The sequence below is a fragment of the Vicugna pacos genome, chromosome 1, assembly GCF_048564905.1.
Source record: "Vicugna pacos chromosome 1, VicPac4, whole genome shotgun sequence".
Lineage (NCBI taxonomy): Eukaryota > Metazoa > Chordata > Mammalia > Artiodactyla > Camelidae > Vicugna > Vicugna pacos.
In genome coordinates, this window is record NC_132987.1 from 87988147 (window position 1) to 88005056 (window position 16910).

The 16910-nt window shown below is 33.7% G+C and overlaps 2 protein-coding genes across 6 annotated transcripts in view; one reads left to right on the forward strand and one right to left on the reverse strand.

The window, feature by feature from the left end:
- Positions 1-16910, reverse strand: part of ARL13B (ARF like GTPase 13B) — a 61876-nt gene that overhangs the window by 17347 nt on the left and 27619 nt on the right. The gene's annotated exons all lie outside the window — the stretch shown is intronic.
- STX19 (syntaxin 19) lies at positions 2793-15033 on the forward strand. Of its 3 annotated transcripts, none has more exons than XM_015248993.3 (2): positions 2793-2897; positions 14109-15033. In XM_015248993.3, the coding sequence occupies exon 2, from the start codon at positions 14122-14124 to the stop codon at positions 15004-15006; it is 885 nt and encodes a 294-aa protein (XP_015104479.1). In that variant the 5' UTR covers positions 2793-2897; positions 14109-14121; the 3' UTR covers positions 15007-15033. The 3 variants fall into 3 exon arrangements, with proteins under 3 accessions (XP_015104479.1, XP_015104477.1, XP_015104478.1); XM_015248991.3 differs by lacking the exon at positions 2793-2897 and adding an exon at positions 2906-3127; XM_015248992.3 differs by lacking the exon at positions 2793-2897 and adding an exon at positions 10456-10926.

Consider the following 16910-nt stretch of genomic DNA (forward strand, 5'->3'; position numbering starts at 1 on the left):
TTCCCCTCAGTTATATCACTTCACCTCAAAATTTAAAAAAAACACAATGCCACTATCACACCTAAGCTCTGAAAAAAAAATTCATCCTTCTCAACATCTTTTTACATTATGTCCAAATTCAAATCCAAACCAGACACATATTACAATTTATTCTTTCAAGTGTTTCTGAATCAATATCACCCTCGAGGCCAACACCCTCCCCCCAACTCATGCAGCACTACCACCACTTCTTTTTCTCCCATGGCATCTATTTGTAAACCAAAGCAAGTCATTTTTCTATAGAATTTCCCAAGTTTAGGATTTGGCTGATATCTTCCTTATGAGGTCATTTAACATTACATGCTCTGTATTTCCTACATCTAGTAGTTAAACATACAGACTGGATGACTTTCAAGCAGAAATTTCTTGGCAAGTGTATTTCATAGATGGTACTAGTGCTTCGGAGGCAATACAACATCTGGTTGTACCACTTTCAGTGATGGTTAAATGGATCGGTGAATTCAGGCTGGAATCAGCCTGATTTGTCCAAAATAAAGTTCCCCATTAACCTTTCACCTAATGGTTTTAGCAACCATTGATGACCTCTGTTTAACTGCATTTTTATGTGAGAGATTGTAAGACCATGACTCATCTAGTTGTTTATTCCTTCTGCATTTACTAGCTGTATTTTTGCTAAAAAGCTTTTATCAATTACGTGGTGACTCATTTAAATATAACTCAGAGAAAAGTCAAGATAATTATGTCGTCCTTTGCCTTCATTTCCTAATCTTCATAATAATGAACTGGTGTCCTATCAACCTCCAAAGGGAATCAAGTTGCTTTCTTTGGTTTGTGGAAGACATCATTATGAACTCGTGGATTTTTAAAATATATTTGATGTGTTTCAATTTATTGTAGTTACTGCTCTTTTTGAGGCTCAAAGTTACGCATTTTTGGTCAGTGGGAGTCTCTTTTGTGTTGATGCCTGTGTTCTTTTGGTACAACAGTCTTTGACAGCTTCTTTGTTCTTTTGAAAGAAACAATGGCTCAGACATGGAATCACCTGTTTCCCCAAGAAGCCCTGGTTCCTTTCAGTAGGAACTGGTATTTTAAAGACCGCACTCTGGGGACATTTACTGCTATTGACTTGCCATTGCTTCTAAACCCTTTCAGTGGACAAAGCTGAAAAATATAGTTTTTAAGAAAGAAAAAATTAAATCATAAGCTTACATTGATTTTTCCATTTTCAATCAAATATTACCAAGTCTTCACTTAGCTTCCTAATTTTTATCTTTTTTCCTTATGCTGAAAACTATAGTTCCTAATGACATTGACATTAACTATTTGCTCATACCACAACATATGAGCTTCGACATAACAAAACCAACATTATTGTTAAAAATAATAGTACTAAATGCACAGTAAGATCTTTTTTTGTGGTTATTCTTGTCTAAAAGTTATATCCCACAAGAGAATGTGGTCAAAATATTGGTTTAAAATTACCTGAAATAATTCTTTTCTCTGTCGTTACGACACCATCTAGATATATAGCTAGGTTTATTTGTTTCAGGCTGCTTTTGTTTTTTAAAGTTAGTTTTATTTTATATTTTAAGATTTAATTTTTAAACACTTGTATGGTTCTAAATTCAAACTATAAAAACAAAATGAAATTAAAAAAAGAACTATTTTCCATCTCTCTTTCCCTCCATTTTTTTATTCTCCTATAGGTAACTATTTTCATTAGTTTTTAACTCATCCTCCCAGTCTTTTTTTTTTCCAATGATATAAACATGTATATGGGGGAAATGATATTTTAAAGGCCACAACTTGGGCACCACGGACATTCACTGCTATTGACTGGTTGGGGGTGTTTGTGTGTGTATATCTCTACCCTCCCTTTCTTCCTCAAAAGCTAGCATACTATACACCCTCTTGTGCATCGCCATACTTTATAACAGTAAATCCTAAAATTACTCTGAAGCTGTATAAAGAAATCTTCTTTACTACTGTATTCTTTATTAAAGAGCAAAATGCTCATTATATGGGTGTTTCATCATTTATTCAGCCACTGAAGGACTACACTGGAGTAATTCTGGATTGTTTCCAATGTTTTGCTTCTACTAAGAGTGCTGTGAGGAATAAGTGTGTGAAGGTGTTCTTATCCTGGGAACAGACTCCAGGTGGTGGGACTGCTGAACTAAAGAATAACTATAAATGTTATTTTCATAGATATTATAGCAATGTCCCTCCTCTCACTCTCAAATCATAAGAACTCAGCCAGAGAAAAAGGGATGGTAAGAAAACTTAATAATGTGAGAGAATTTCACTCCTGATTTTTACTACAAATATTCACTCTGGTAAAAATTAACTTTGAATTGTTTGTATTTATATAACAAACAGTGTAACATGTAGTACTGCAAAAAAAATTTCTTTTTGAAAACTATGAAAGAAACTTATTCTAAAATAAAAATTAGCAGGCAGAGTAAAAAGAAAGGTAATGTGGAAGGTTTAAAGACATGAGCTCTTTTCTGGCTGTTGCAGTTCTGCAATTCGGCAATTTTATGAGTTAAGCCCTGAGGATTCCCTAAAATAGGGCAGAATTCTATCATTTTAAAGTAAATTGAATGAAAAACCTTTATCCAAGGTTCTTTCCATTTCTTTTTATTCCAAATTCCATACATTTAGCAAGTTTTCATACCTAAAGAATACAAAGTAAGCTTTGTTTAATTACAAACCTCCCTTTTGTGAGTAATGTATTTTATATATAATATAGGATTGGGATTACAGAGCCTGTCCCAAGTATTCCATTGTAGGCAGTTAAACAAAGACTTCCTGTTACTAACTAGCTCCAAAGAAAACCACCTTCCTTTAATCTAAATAGGCAGCTAACAGGCAGAACCGGATTCTCCAGGTGTGAGGTAAGCAATTTGTTCTTCTCATTTGATATTAACAGCAAAAAGACAACTTTATCTCTAACTTACTTGACTTCATTATGTGGCTTTCAATTAAATTAACTAAATGAAAACCATACAGAAATTAGTCTGTGAACTAAAAGACAGAGACTTAAATAATTTGAATAAAACACTACGGATGATACTCAGGACTCCAACTGCGCAGGTGGGAAAGAAACAAAAGGAACAAGACAAAGGTAAAACCAGTCTTTTTTCTCCTTTTTAATATAAGCCATGCAGAGACTGAAATCTGTGACATTTAAAAAGAACTCAACAGATAATTAAAGTTACTTGTTTTGCTCAGATTTGGATCAGGCTACAAGCAGCGGAACTGCTCATATATATATATACTATTACAGACGTACTTAATGAGACTTGGCTTTAGAGTTCCTAGAGATAGACCACTAAAATAAAAATCAACTTTTTCTTTTAAGTTCCTTAAAAAAATAACTTCTCATTTTGGAAACGCTAGAAAGTCAGATCCTATAAAAACTAACTTTAAATTCTTTCTTTTATAAACAGATTATATAAACTGGTCATACTGTGCTTGCTTTAGAGAACACTTTAACATTTAATTCTGAAAAGAAATTTATGCTCAATTTGACACATATATATATATAAAACCTTTCAAAATTTAAGATAATTTTCTAGAAGCCTTTGATTAATTTCTTCATTGCTGTTTCCCAGAATCTTTACAATGGGAGGAAGTTAAAAATAATCTTATTGTAAAAGGATTACTGTAAAATATCAAAGTACTCAAATTTTTAAATGTTTCAGCTAGTGTGCTGAAAGTACTTAAATTATCAAATCGAATATAAATATATTCGATTTGATAATTTAAAAAATTTAAGTCAGCATCATTTAAATGCAACATATATATAGGTAGGTCTGATACTTTCAAAACTAAGCAGTACATAGAGGCTTAACCAAAACATGTTTTATTTTTTATATTTCTTCAAAGTCATTTTATAACTGTTTGGTTAGATTTTAATACATAACCCATTTCAAATCAAAATAATAATTACTATTAATAAATGTTTTAAGGGTGGACTTGAAAGTTGGCTATGCAATACCTAGAACACATTATTTTTGTGGATATGCAGTTTGAAGTTTAATATAAAAATCATTTAATGTGTGTATAGCTTACTTTAATCAGGTAAGTGAGAGTTCAAAATTACATGAGTCTTAATATTTAAACAAAAACAGTCCTACTGTTAACATTAAACAAGTTAAGTTAACAATTAACTTACTTACACTAAATAAAAAGTAGAATTTAAAAAGCACAGAAAGGCTCAATTACAGAAAAAAGTCAGATAATTTAAACTTCAAAAGAAATTAAACAATTTGCAATAATTTTTTTAGTTTTTTTTTTTCTTTTAAGTAGCCAAAGGTAAATATTCCAGTAACAGGTGCTTTTACCTTGAACTAGGGACATGTTGCAAGCTGCCTTCATACACAAAAGCCAAAGAATATTCCATTTTATGTTAAATAAAAACTGGTTACGTTTTTTGAAATATTTAAGCAATATGGTAACTATAAAAAGAATTTTCTTACTTCAAAAAAAATCTATAAATCTATGAAGTATCTATCCCAGGGCATATGTCTTAAAGTACTAGATAATTTTTATTCATTTTTCTGTCTCTGGAAATGTTCCCTGTCTGGAATAGAGTGAAGAACCTTTTATTTGAATCATAAAAGTTTATTTTTGTATTTCCCAGAACAAACTGTCAAACTTGATTACCATATTTAAAAATTAGTGTTCTAACTTTCTTTTTGCAAATATCACATTTAAGCTCAAAGATATAGTCAGTTATTGACAGTAGAATTCAAAACTGTATATCAAAGCAGTAAGTTAAACATGCTGAAAGATGACTCATATTTAGATAGAACCTTTCTGATATTAATAAACTTAAGGTACAGGAAAGATTGCATAAAATGATAGTTTCATCAATTTCACTTAGCTTAAGCAATTAAATGATTTCACAACTGTGAGCTTAATACTCTATGCCTTTATGAACTGTGTCCCTTCCAACTTTTAAATTCTAATATGCTAAGATATCTCACTTTGCGTAGTATTATAATTTATGAAGATACAAGATTAAACAACTAAATTGAAAATATTTATACATGTAGTTATGGGTATGTAACTACTGGAAAATGTAATTTATGTACAGCATGTAAGTGCACCTGAATACCTACATTAAGTCAACTTCTGCACATATGAGTATAAGGACTTGGGGAACATTCTGAATTATGTTAACCCTGTAAAGATAACCACCTATGACTTTCAGTGAAGATACAAAAATACAGAAATTTCTCCCTCTTGCTATAAATATAGAAGTGTTTGATATAATCTTAAGGGAAAAAAAAGATAAATTTTAAAACTGTATCATTACACTCGAAATAAGAAAAATTTTCAGGTGCCAGAAATGAAGAGGGAACGCACTCAGAGCCAAAATGGAGAGTAGGAATTAAAGTTAACTCCATGGGCTGCTAGAAGCAAATACTCTGTCTTAGAGGCTGGAGTTTAGAGTGTTTATAATCAGGAACTAAAATTGGGTTTCCTAAATGAAGTAGTGAACCAGAAATACAGAGCACTGCCTGTATACAGAAACAGGAAAATCTCTGCTAACTTGTCCAGGAGTACAGCAAGAAGTGAGGCTATTTCCTCAGGCTACAAAATCACTACAGAAAAATCAGGCCCATATGTATATATACTACTTGGGCTACAGAAATCACTAGAGAACGATTAGGCCCATAGAGTATTTGTATCTGAGGGTTCCATATCCATGGATTCAACCACACTTAGAAGAAAAATATTCAGGAAAAAATCCAGGAAGTTGCAAAATGCAAACCTTGAAATTGTCACGCATCATCAGCTATTTACATAGCATTTACATTTTATTTACAGCCATTCATATAGCACTGTATTAGGTATTATAAGTAATCTAGAGATGATTAAAAGTACACTTTTAAAGTAAAAGTATATAGGAGGATGTATATAAGTCATTTTATATAAGGGACCTAAGCATCTGTAGATTTTGGTATCTGGGGGGGTCCTGGAACCGATTCCTCACAGACATGGAGGGACAACTGTATTTATACTACCTGAGCTGTGATGGGCAAGCTCCATGGGGCCCTAGTAGTGACAACCGCAAAAACAGGGTTAAGAACTTATCCGTAACACAGGGCACTCACTGAAGACAAACTGAAGAGTTCACTATACACACTTGCCCACCACCGAGGAAAACAACTGGTAGCTACAATAAACAAAGGAATTTATTTCTAAGAAATCAGAAATTACCTAATAATGTAAAAGGATCTTGAACATAAATATATTTTAAATGTTCAAAAGAAATAAATGAAGACAAAGAATCCATACACCAAGATGAACATAGTATAAACTTTACAGTTGATCTTAGTATTTAAAAGTTAAAAAAATTTTTTTTTTATTTTTTGGGGGGAGGTAACTAGGCATGCATTCATTCATTCATTTATTTAATGGAGGTACTGGGATGATGAACCAGGACCTCATGCATGCTAAGCACACATTCTACCACTGAGCAACACCCTCCCCACTTACAGTTGATTTTATATAAACATCATTTACTATAATATGCATGCCATGATATATATAGCACTGTAAGGAAATCTGACTGGTTTTCCTTTACTATCACTAACATATAGAGATCTGTAGGGAAAAAAAAAGATTCAGAATATTTATTTATTTTTTTGCTAGTAAATTTATTAAGATTAATAAATATAAAGTACATATCAATATATTTTGAAGTGTTCCTTAAAGTACCTTTTATTCAAATGTGAAAGTGTGGTACTCCTTCAAGAAACTGTTCTTCCAAGAACACAGAAACCCAGCATAGGACCACCTTTGTAAGGGTCAGAGTTAAATATCTTCATTTCCAAAATCACTGACAGTAAGTTACCTTCTCAAAAGCACTTGCAGAAGTGCTTTTGTGCTACAATATCAATTTGAAATATTCTGTTTCTTAAAAAAAAATTTATACTATGATGCTTCAGAAAAAGGCTTTTGATGGCACTGATCATTTATTTCTAATTAAAATGAAAAAGAGAAAGGTCTACCTAGCCATAAAAATTTTAGAGGCGGTTGTTATAGGATTTGTTTCAAGCCATGCAACCAAAGACAAAGTTAGAGTCACTGAGTTCTTGAAAACTGTGAAATTTTAAAATTGTTAGCATTAGATAAGACTTAATTCTCATGAATAAAAAAATCAAAATTTGTTTTGTTTTGATACCCCCCCATTTCTCATCTGAGCCTCCAGTACTGCTTGCTACACTTTTCTTTTCTCCATATGAGAAACAAAAGTCAGCTTAAAAAAAAAATTAGTGCAACAAACATCACATTTGCTATACATGTTGTAGTTGTAAGAATTCATAGTTAACAGGTAAGTACAAGAACAGGAAATAGAAATCTGCGTACATAAATAGGAATGCAATATACCTCGCTTCCTATCTGTCTTATCTCAGCCTATGACTATAAGGTACAGCAGAAGAAAATACAAGAATCTCAATGGTGCCAAGGATAGGATTCAAAATTTCTTAGAGATTTTCTGTGATACAGGTATATGAGATCAGAACTAATTCTTTTTCTTCTTCTAAACTGTAAAGTGCTTAATTAGGCCTGATTAAAGATCCTAATACAACTGCTACTATAGTTATTTTAGATCTGATATGTTATATTACCCCCTGCAAAAACTTTTTTCTTTTAAACACAGTATATTAACAATATAATACAATAATTGATAACAGATCAACTTCATTTGTTGAAGGTGATCTTCATAGTGAAAAACCACAGACCTGCAATCAAGTAGACTTACATCTGAATGTAGGCTCTGCCACTTTTTAGTTGTGTAAAATTGTATTCCCTTAGAATTTTGAAAATTTTACTTTGTTTTCTTCTAACTTTCTCTATTCTCCTTGAGAAATCTGCCATCTGATTCCTGATACTTTTTATAAGAAAGAAAGAGACAGAAAAGAAAAAAGAAAAGAAAAGAAAAGAAAAGAAAAACAAGAAAAGAAAAAGAAAAAGCTACGGCTATATCAAAAGCAACATGACATTTTAAACACGTTGTGGAGGAATTTATTTTCAGCATCAATATGGTAATACCAAAGAGAGCGTATAGATAAGAAAGTAATAAACACTAAATCAAACAAAGAACAGTATGGAATTATTCAAGATAAATCACTAAGCTAACTGACTTTAGTAATTACCTCCCTCTACACTGGAAAGATTAGTCTTAGTTATCAGAGGCAGATAATAAATCATGGGTGATAATTCTGCTTTCTCAAAGTTGTCACATGAGAAAGCTTCTACAATCACTTCCCAAAGTTTTTAGGTGTCCTTAAAAATCTGCACCAGCATAATCATCAAATATTTATAAAATACTGAATATAAGGGCATATACATGCTCCCAGCTTTACATAACATACACATTCTAGGAAATTTACACTATGCATCTTACAATGAAAAAAACACTGGTCTAGCAGCCGGGAACCTTGCATTGTTATACCAGTACTACCACTAACAAGATCTAGGTAAAACATTTAATTTCTCTGATTTTCAATTTCCCCATAAGAAAAATGAGAAATTGATTAATTAACTTCAAAGGATTCTTTTCAGAATAAAATTACAATATTCAATGGATGTGGACGAAACCAGGTTCACCTCTCCTTTGGAGAACAGGTGAGGACAACACATCATGGTCACCTTCCCTCAGCTGGTAGAGGAGTTGCAGAACAAAGCAACATGCATCTTTTCAGGGCTAGCGCATTTCAATGTCTAGGAGATGGTGCTTCCAACTGCCCTACAACCTACACATTCAGAAAGGTGGATCTTAGGGCCTCAGTGACCAAGATTGGGAACCAAAGCCTCTTCTAATCCAACATGGACACGAAATATGAGCAAGAAATATATCTTTGTGGTTGTAATCCACCAAGATTTGGTGACTAGGTATTACTGTGGGATAATCAAGTATATCTTGACTGGTAAAATGGGACCAGGCAGAACTTCTCATAAACTGAATATCTGAAACTCAGAAAAAATTCCAACCTAAGTTAGTTTATAAAGCTAAAAGCCTTTACAATTTATCACTTAAAATTGGAATTTTTATATTAACAATATTAGGTTAATTACAATTTACTGTAATTAATTATAAATAATAGATGAAAGTATATATACTTACAAATTAATTTGTTTACTATAGTTTAAAAGGAGGGAAAAATATAAAAAGTGAGAATATCAAACTTTCTGCAGATTTAATTGGTTGCTCTAGTACTGAAATCTTTCTCAGTTAAAATCACTTTGCCTTCATTTTAACAAAAGACTTAAAAAATAATATGCTCACATACTATTATATTTACTTTCTCTATTTTGCTTAATTACTACTTGTAAGGGCAAAGGCCAAAAATTAGATTCCTAGAAGATATGCCTAACATATAGGTCAATAATAACTAAGTGTTTTATATTGATCTTTTCCTAACACCCAAAGTCTACAGTCCTATCTATATTGTTGCCTTCTTAAATTCTTCCTTGACACATCTTCCTTTCACAAATTTTCCAGGTTTAATATTATAACTTATTATTTTTTCCCACAGATCCCAGTATAACACTATATTTGGTCAGTTTTATTTCCACGGTAGAAAAATTTATTCCTTGCAAGTAAGATAGAATTCAGACAACGGAAAGGTGAGGAGACGGAAGGAATGAAATCCCTTCTTAGGAATATTTTGTTTGCATAAATTGTACAGACTGAAACTTTTTTTTTTACTTTTAATAGAGCAAATTAGTGGTAAAATAAAGAACTGTGAGTTATTTGAATTAAATATTTAAATAATCTAAAATAAACAGAAAATTAAGACCATTACAGACAACAAAAACTTGCTCTTAAATGTTTCCAATCAGGACTTAAAATGCTCAGCAAAACAGGTACACAGCAAATGTTTCTGAATAAACTGTTAATATTTGTTAAAGCCTTTTTTCATCAAAAACAGATTTCAAGGTCTTATCCCCTGGCTTCTTTCCCAAACACTCCACTTACCTAACTGTCACTTCTCAGAACTTATCCGAGGTGATCTCTATAGAGCATCTGACGCCATTGAAAAAGGCTTTATAGCACAGCAAAGAGTGAGTCCTTCAAACCAGACTGCCTGAATTTGAATCCTAACTCTACCACCAGCTGACATCTTGGTTTAAGTTACTTAAGCTCAGGTCTTAATGTCATTATCTGTAAAACAGAGACCATGGTAATACTAATTCAGAGTTCTTAAAAGAATATAAAACACACCTAGAACAATGCCTGGTACATATTAAGAACTTAAGAAAACATAAGGTACGAAGAGCTCAATATTAGAACTTGAATAAATATGAGACTTGTCAAGGTGCTGGGAATACCAGCGTGAATAAAGATCCTTGCCTTCATGGAGCTTATATTTGGGGGACATAGCAGACAATAAAGGAAGATAAATAAGTAAAATACAGTGAAAAGTGCTAGGAAAAAAAGGCTGGAAAGGGTGGTTACTGAGAGTGCCATTTAGTAAAATGTAAAGGAGTTGGTGGAATAAAACAGCACTACATGGGGAAGAGCATTCCAGAGGAAACAGCAAGTACCAATGTCCTGAGGCAACATCCTGCTTGGTTTGTGTGAGGAATAGCAAGGAGCACAGTGTGGCTGAAGCAGAGGAAAAGTGAGGAGTTGTAGAAGGTGCTGTCAGAGAAGCAAAAGGAGGAGTAGAGAAGTCACGTAGGACCTTGCAGGCTCTGGCTTGTCCTCTGAGAGATCACGCTAAAGGAGGGCTTTAGGCACAGGAATGACATGATCTGACTTACATTCTAACTCTGGTTTCTGTGTTAAGACAAGACCAAAAAAAACCAAACAAACAAACAAACCAAAAACAGCAAAGGAGAAGGGGATCTAATAGAAGAAATAAGGAGACCATGTAGCAGACTACTGCCATAATGCAGGTGAGAAATGATGGTGACTTGACCCAGGGAGGTGGCTCCTGATGTACCCTGAAAAGGGGATTGACAAGATTTGCTATTAGTTTGAATATAAAGTGGAAGTGGGGTGGGGAAGCAAAACAGAATAGTCAAGAATGACTCCAAAGTTTTTGGTCTGGTGACTTGGAAGAAGACTAGAAGAGATTGGAAGAGGTGCAGTTTACTGAGATGGAGCAGCAGTTTGGGAGTTGGAAGATCAGGAGCTTATTTCAGACACAGACATTCAAATGGAGCTGTTGAGTAGGTAGGGGTTATGAGAGCAGTCTAGACTTGAGATACAACTTTGTACCTTAATGCCGTGAGACTAGAAAATAATGGTGGATAGAAAGAGGACCGTGTGTGGAAGCACTCCTGTGTTCGGAGGTAGGAAAGATGAGAAGAAACCAGGGCAGAGAAAATGATGAAGGAAGAGCCAAAGAGGCAACAGGAAAGCCAGGAGAAACACTTGAAAGCCTCTCAAGAAGCAATGGTGGTTAAGTGCTGCTGATGGGTTAACATCACCAGTCCTATTGCTTCTGCCTCCAAAATACATCCCCAGTGTTTCCCAGTTATTCCATCTAATTTCATCATCCACGTTTCTCCTGGCTGTCATCAGAAAACCATTCACCATACAGTGATCTTTTAAAAACGTAAATCTTATGTCAACATCCTATTTATTCTTTGTCATCCACTATCTAGAATAAAATCTAAATTCCTTAGTTTGACCCACAAAGCCCTTTGTGATCTGACTCCTGCCTACCATCCTGACTTCATTCCTCCAATGTTACTGTTTATATTCATTTCTATCTACACAGGTATTTGTTTTGCTCTTAAAACGTATCGGTCCCAAGTACTGCCCTGGCACCCAATCTCCAATACTCTGGACACATTCTTTACTTTCCCAACAATTAGGTCTTAGAGCTCAAACAGCTCCTTAGAGAGGCCTTGCCTAATTGATTTATCAAGATCTAAAATTACCTCATTTATCTGTTTAATTGCATATTGTCCATCTCCTCTCAGATAGTAATTACTCAAGGACAGCTATTATTGAATATATACTACAGCATTTAAAACTTTGCATATAGTCAGCTTTAAAACTTATCTGACAAAATGCTAGTTATTTAAAACAAAAGGAATATTATCAGGACATTGGTTTCACTTTTTATGTAATGCAGGCATCATTTCTACAACATCTCTGACTTGGTCACATTCAAGAAAATCTTGAACATCTCTGGTGATGGCAAGGTTTTTATCTCATAAAGCAGTTCATTTCATCTTCAGACAGCTCTCCTTGTGTGAGAAGTCTTCTTTATACTAAAACAAACCTCTCTCCACATAATTTCCACCCACTGCCCTTTGGAGTTACGCCACGTTAAGTCTAATTCTTCTTATGTACACAGAACTACACATTTTAGAAAACAGTTTTAGATATTCCCTACAACTTCTCTTTTCCAGAACAAATACTTCCATTTTTTTTGACAATTCTCCATACATTATGGTCTTCCAGTCTTATCCTTTCCATAACAGTTTGGAAATTTCCAATTTATGAATTTTCATCTCAAAATATACTCAGAACTTAACAAAGACCCTCTCCAATTTGCTTTAACTAGCATAGAGTTAGTGGAACAAATATCTTTCTTAGTCAATCTAGACAACACACTATTATTCATGAAAGCATAAATAAGTATGAAAGTATAATAACTATTCTGATAGTTCTGATAGAAAACTCAAAACTAACTAAAAGCTCCAGTGGTTTTCATAAGCACTGCTATGAACTCAAAGGCCTTCCATTTTATAGATGTAAAGGTGTCTAAACAACTAGGTGCAATATTTCACATCTATGTAGTTAAACATATTTTTATTTCATGTTATTTCATAGTGTTCTATGCTGTTTTAATCTTTGAATCCCAACTCTGTACTTCAACATACTAAAGATCTACCCAAATTCCGTGCCATCAACATCTCTGATAAGTATGCTTTCTATGACATCCAAATCACTGATAAAAATATTTGCATAAACACATCAACAGTGAGTCCCACAGCATAACAGCCTAACATTAGAGACTCTACTCTCTAGTTGATACTGAGATTACATGTGATTCAGTGAGTTACTTGTAACTCCCTAACAGCTTCTTCTTGTCCACAAAAATATCATGGAAGGCATTATAAATGCCTTTTTCTAAAGTCAAGATGAGCTGTGAAGGTAAAGTATTTTATTAACAAGGGTTGCTTTTTGGTTTTTTTGTTCACTTAATTTTATATATATATATATATATGCATATCATTATATATGTATATGTATACCACTATGTACAAATTATGCACATCAGTTTGAATCCATGAATAACTACCAACATAGGATATAAGTGTCAATATTATCAGTGACCCCAAAATAAGATTTTATATAAATACATTCCCATGTTTGTAAAAGTATCACTTACTATGAATTGATATAAATTTTTTTCTAAGGCAGTCTGGATAGCTTTGCAAAGGAATGTTAAGATTGAGAAATCAGCATAATCAAACCAAGAATATGTTTGTACATGTATGCAATGGGTAAGACAACAAAAGCTATGTCAAATAATGTGTAATCAATTTGGAAGCCTGAGAAATTTTAAGATCAATTCAACCTTATCTATATTGCTTAAAGCTCTCATATGGAGTCTTCCCCGTTACTATAGGTTTTTACTGAATTACGCATATTTAGCAAAATGAGTATGTTTTTAACATTATATAGACCAAATTAACTGGGGCACATTTGGACTGGCCTTTTAATCCTAAAAAGATATGATGAAATCTTCTACTTTAAGATATATATATTCCTATATCAAGAAAAATCTATTATGTAGCAGTATTATGACACTGAAGAACTTATTTTGGGTCAATTACACCTCTATCACTGCTTACTCAGCTACTTTACTCACCTGAATGGGACTCACAGAAGCCTCATATTATGCAAAGTAATTTACAAAATATTTTACATTACTTTTCCTATTTCAGTGATCATTATGAGGAAATTCTTATTAATTTTTCTAATTTTTTAACACCTTTTCAGAAAACTAGGAGGATTTTTTCCTGAGACATAGACATAGCCATGCGAAGCCAATTGTTACTAGGGGAAAATACCAAACTTTTCTTTGTTCAACAAAATCATTTTTGCTTCTTAGGAGGAAAGAAAAGATGAAAGACCGACTTCAAGAACTAAAGCAACGAACAAAGGAAATTGAGCTCTCTAGAGACAAGGATGTGTCAACTACAGAAGCAGAGGAACAGGGGATGTTTCTGCAGCAAGCTGTTATTTATGAAAGAGAGCCTGTAACTGAGAGACACCTACATGAGATCCAAAAACTACAGGAGAGTATTAACAATTTGACAAATGATATTCAAAACTTTGGGCAGCAACAGAAAAGTCTGTTGGCTTCAATGAGAAGGTTTAGTCTACTTAAGAGAGAGTCTAGCATTACAAAAGAGATAAAAATCCAAGCAGAACACATTAATAGAGGTCTGGATAATTTAGTAAAAGAAGTTAAAAAGTCAGAGGATGAAAATGGTCCATCCTCAGTGGTCACAAGGATACTTAAATCTCAGCATGCTGCAATGTTTCGCCATTTTCAGCAAATCATGTTCATATACAACGACACAATAGCAGCAAAGCAAGAGAAGTGCAGGACATTTATTTTCCGTCAGCTGGAAGTTGCTGGGAAAGAAGTGCCTGAAGGAGAAGTAAATGATATGCTCCATCAAGGAAAATGGGAAGTTTTTAATGAAAGTTTACTTACAGAAATCAGTATCACCAAAGCACAACTCTCAGAAATAGAACAGAGACACAAAGAACTTGTTAATTTGGAGAACCAAATAAAGGATTTAAGAGACCTTTTCATTCAGATATCTCTTCTAGTAGAGGAACAGGGAGAAAGCATCAACAATATTGAGATGATAGTGAATGGCACGAAAGAATATGTTAATACTACCAAAGAAAAATTTGGACTAGCTGTAAAATACAAAAAAAGAAATCCTTGCAGGGTATTGTGTTGTTGGTGTTGTCCATGCTGTGGCTTAAAATAAAGAAGCTATTTAGAAATTTTTCCAATTGTAGAGTAAAAGATGTGCCATATTTTAGTGTCTTGTATCGTTTTTCTTCATTTCATAGAGCCATTCACATACTTTCATCACTGTCAATTATAATTTTCCCTTTTGCCCTTTCCCACTCTAATTACAGAAATTTCTAAGCTAGTAACATAAAACAAGTCTTCATTGATTACACTAAAAATACTGTATTAGCTTAAATTCATGGGTTAACTATTGAAAATGAGATGAATGATCTTTAGTTTCTAGACAGGTATCAAGCTCTATTACATATTTTTGTAACTTCGAAAGCATTAACAAGATGAATGCCACTAAATGACAACTACTTAAACAATCCTTTTGGCTCACTTAAGAGTATTCTGGTAGTTAAGAATTGTATAAAACAAGGCATCAAAGGGTGCTATATTAAAGCAAAATCAAACTAGAAGCTATATCAAATCTTTTATGTTCAGATAGGTAAAGCAAACCCTGGGAAAACTCAACTATGTACTTAAAGAAGAGGCTAGTTGGTAATGGGGAGCTGAATCTAGTTTAAGACCTGAAAAGCTAAGTGAACACACTGTTTTCCTGAACTTGGGTCCATATAGCACACTGTACTACAGATCAAGAAGGTTGGCAAATAAAGTAAAAAATAAAGGCAACTGTATTCTCAAAAGTTTCTCCACCACTTTATTGTGAAGCCAGGCACTATACTGTGGGCTGGGGATACCGTTTGAACTTACATGGGGACAGAGTTTTGGAACTAACACTCTAGTGGAGAAAGCAAGTAACAACAAATATCAGTATTAGACAATGTTAAGTTCTTGACAGAGATTTAAAACAAGGGTGGTAAGCCAGAGATTGTCTGAGTGGCTTCTAGGCCTCTTTGAAAGGTAGTATTAAATGAAGACCTGAATGATGAGGACACACATTCCAGGCATATGAAACAAACAGTACAAAAGACCCTGAGGAGGGTATAACTGACTCCGTTCAAGGAAGAATGAGCAGCACAGCTGTATCATAGTGGGAAAAGAGCAGTGAGGTAAGAGATGAGATTAAGAAAGGCCAGCAGGCGCTAGATTTAAGGCTTTGTAAGTCTGAAGTTAACAGCAAGTATAACCGATGCAAAGCCCTCAGGCTACTTTTGACCTAGGAATAATATTATGTAATTTATACTTGAGAAAAACCATCCTGTCTACTGTATGGAAAATGGGTTAGAATGGATTTGGGGCAGGTGAGTAGAGGACAAGCATATAAGTATAGAAAAACAATTAGAAGACTAATGCAATGGCCCCAGTAAGAGATGATGGAGGCGTGGGCTAGGATGGGAGTGGAGATGGTGATGGTGGTAGCAACAGTATTAATACTCAAGACTAATAAAATACATACTTGCTATGTCCCAGCATTGTTCTAATAATTTCACAATTTTACCAACAAGAACACTGAAGTACAGCAAGGTTAAGTAACTGACTCAGGCCACAGAAACTATACAGAGAACTGGCATGTGAACCTAGGCAATCTGATCCTATAACTGAACTACTATACACCATGTAGTGACTATAGAAAAAAAATTAGACTAAAATGTGAAAGATTTTAGAGGTAGAAACTATAGGACACTGATTGGATTATGATACTATTCACAGAGTTGGGAAAAGACAGAGATGAAGGTTTCAAAATTGGGGGTAAGAAGGAAATCAAGAAATTCTGTTTTGGTCAAGAGAATCTGAGATGACTATAAAATGTCCAGGTGGAGGATTTCAAGATATTATCTATATCAGTAGGAACTCCTGGGAAATGTCAAAGCTAGAAGTACAGATTCGGGTCATCTGAGTAAATAAACAGTACTTAAGGTCATGTGACTTTAGGATGAAGATAACCTGAAAAGTATATAGATGTAAAAAACT

Bases quoted from the DNA above. Each gene is read 5' to 3' on its own strand.
- STX19 (XM_015248993.3), top strand. From the start codon at position 14,122: ATGAAAGACCGACTTCAAGAACTAAAGCAACGAACAAAGGAAATTGAG.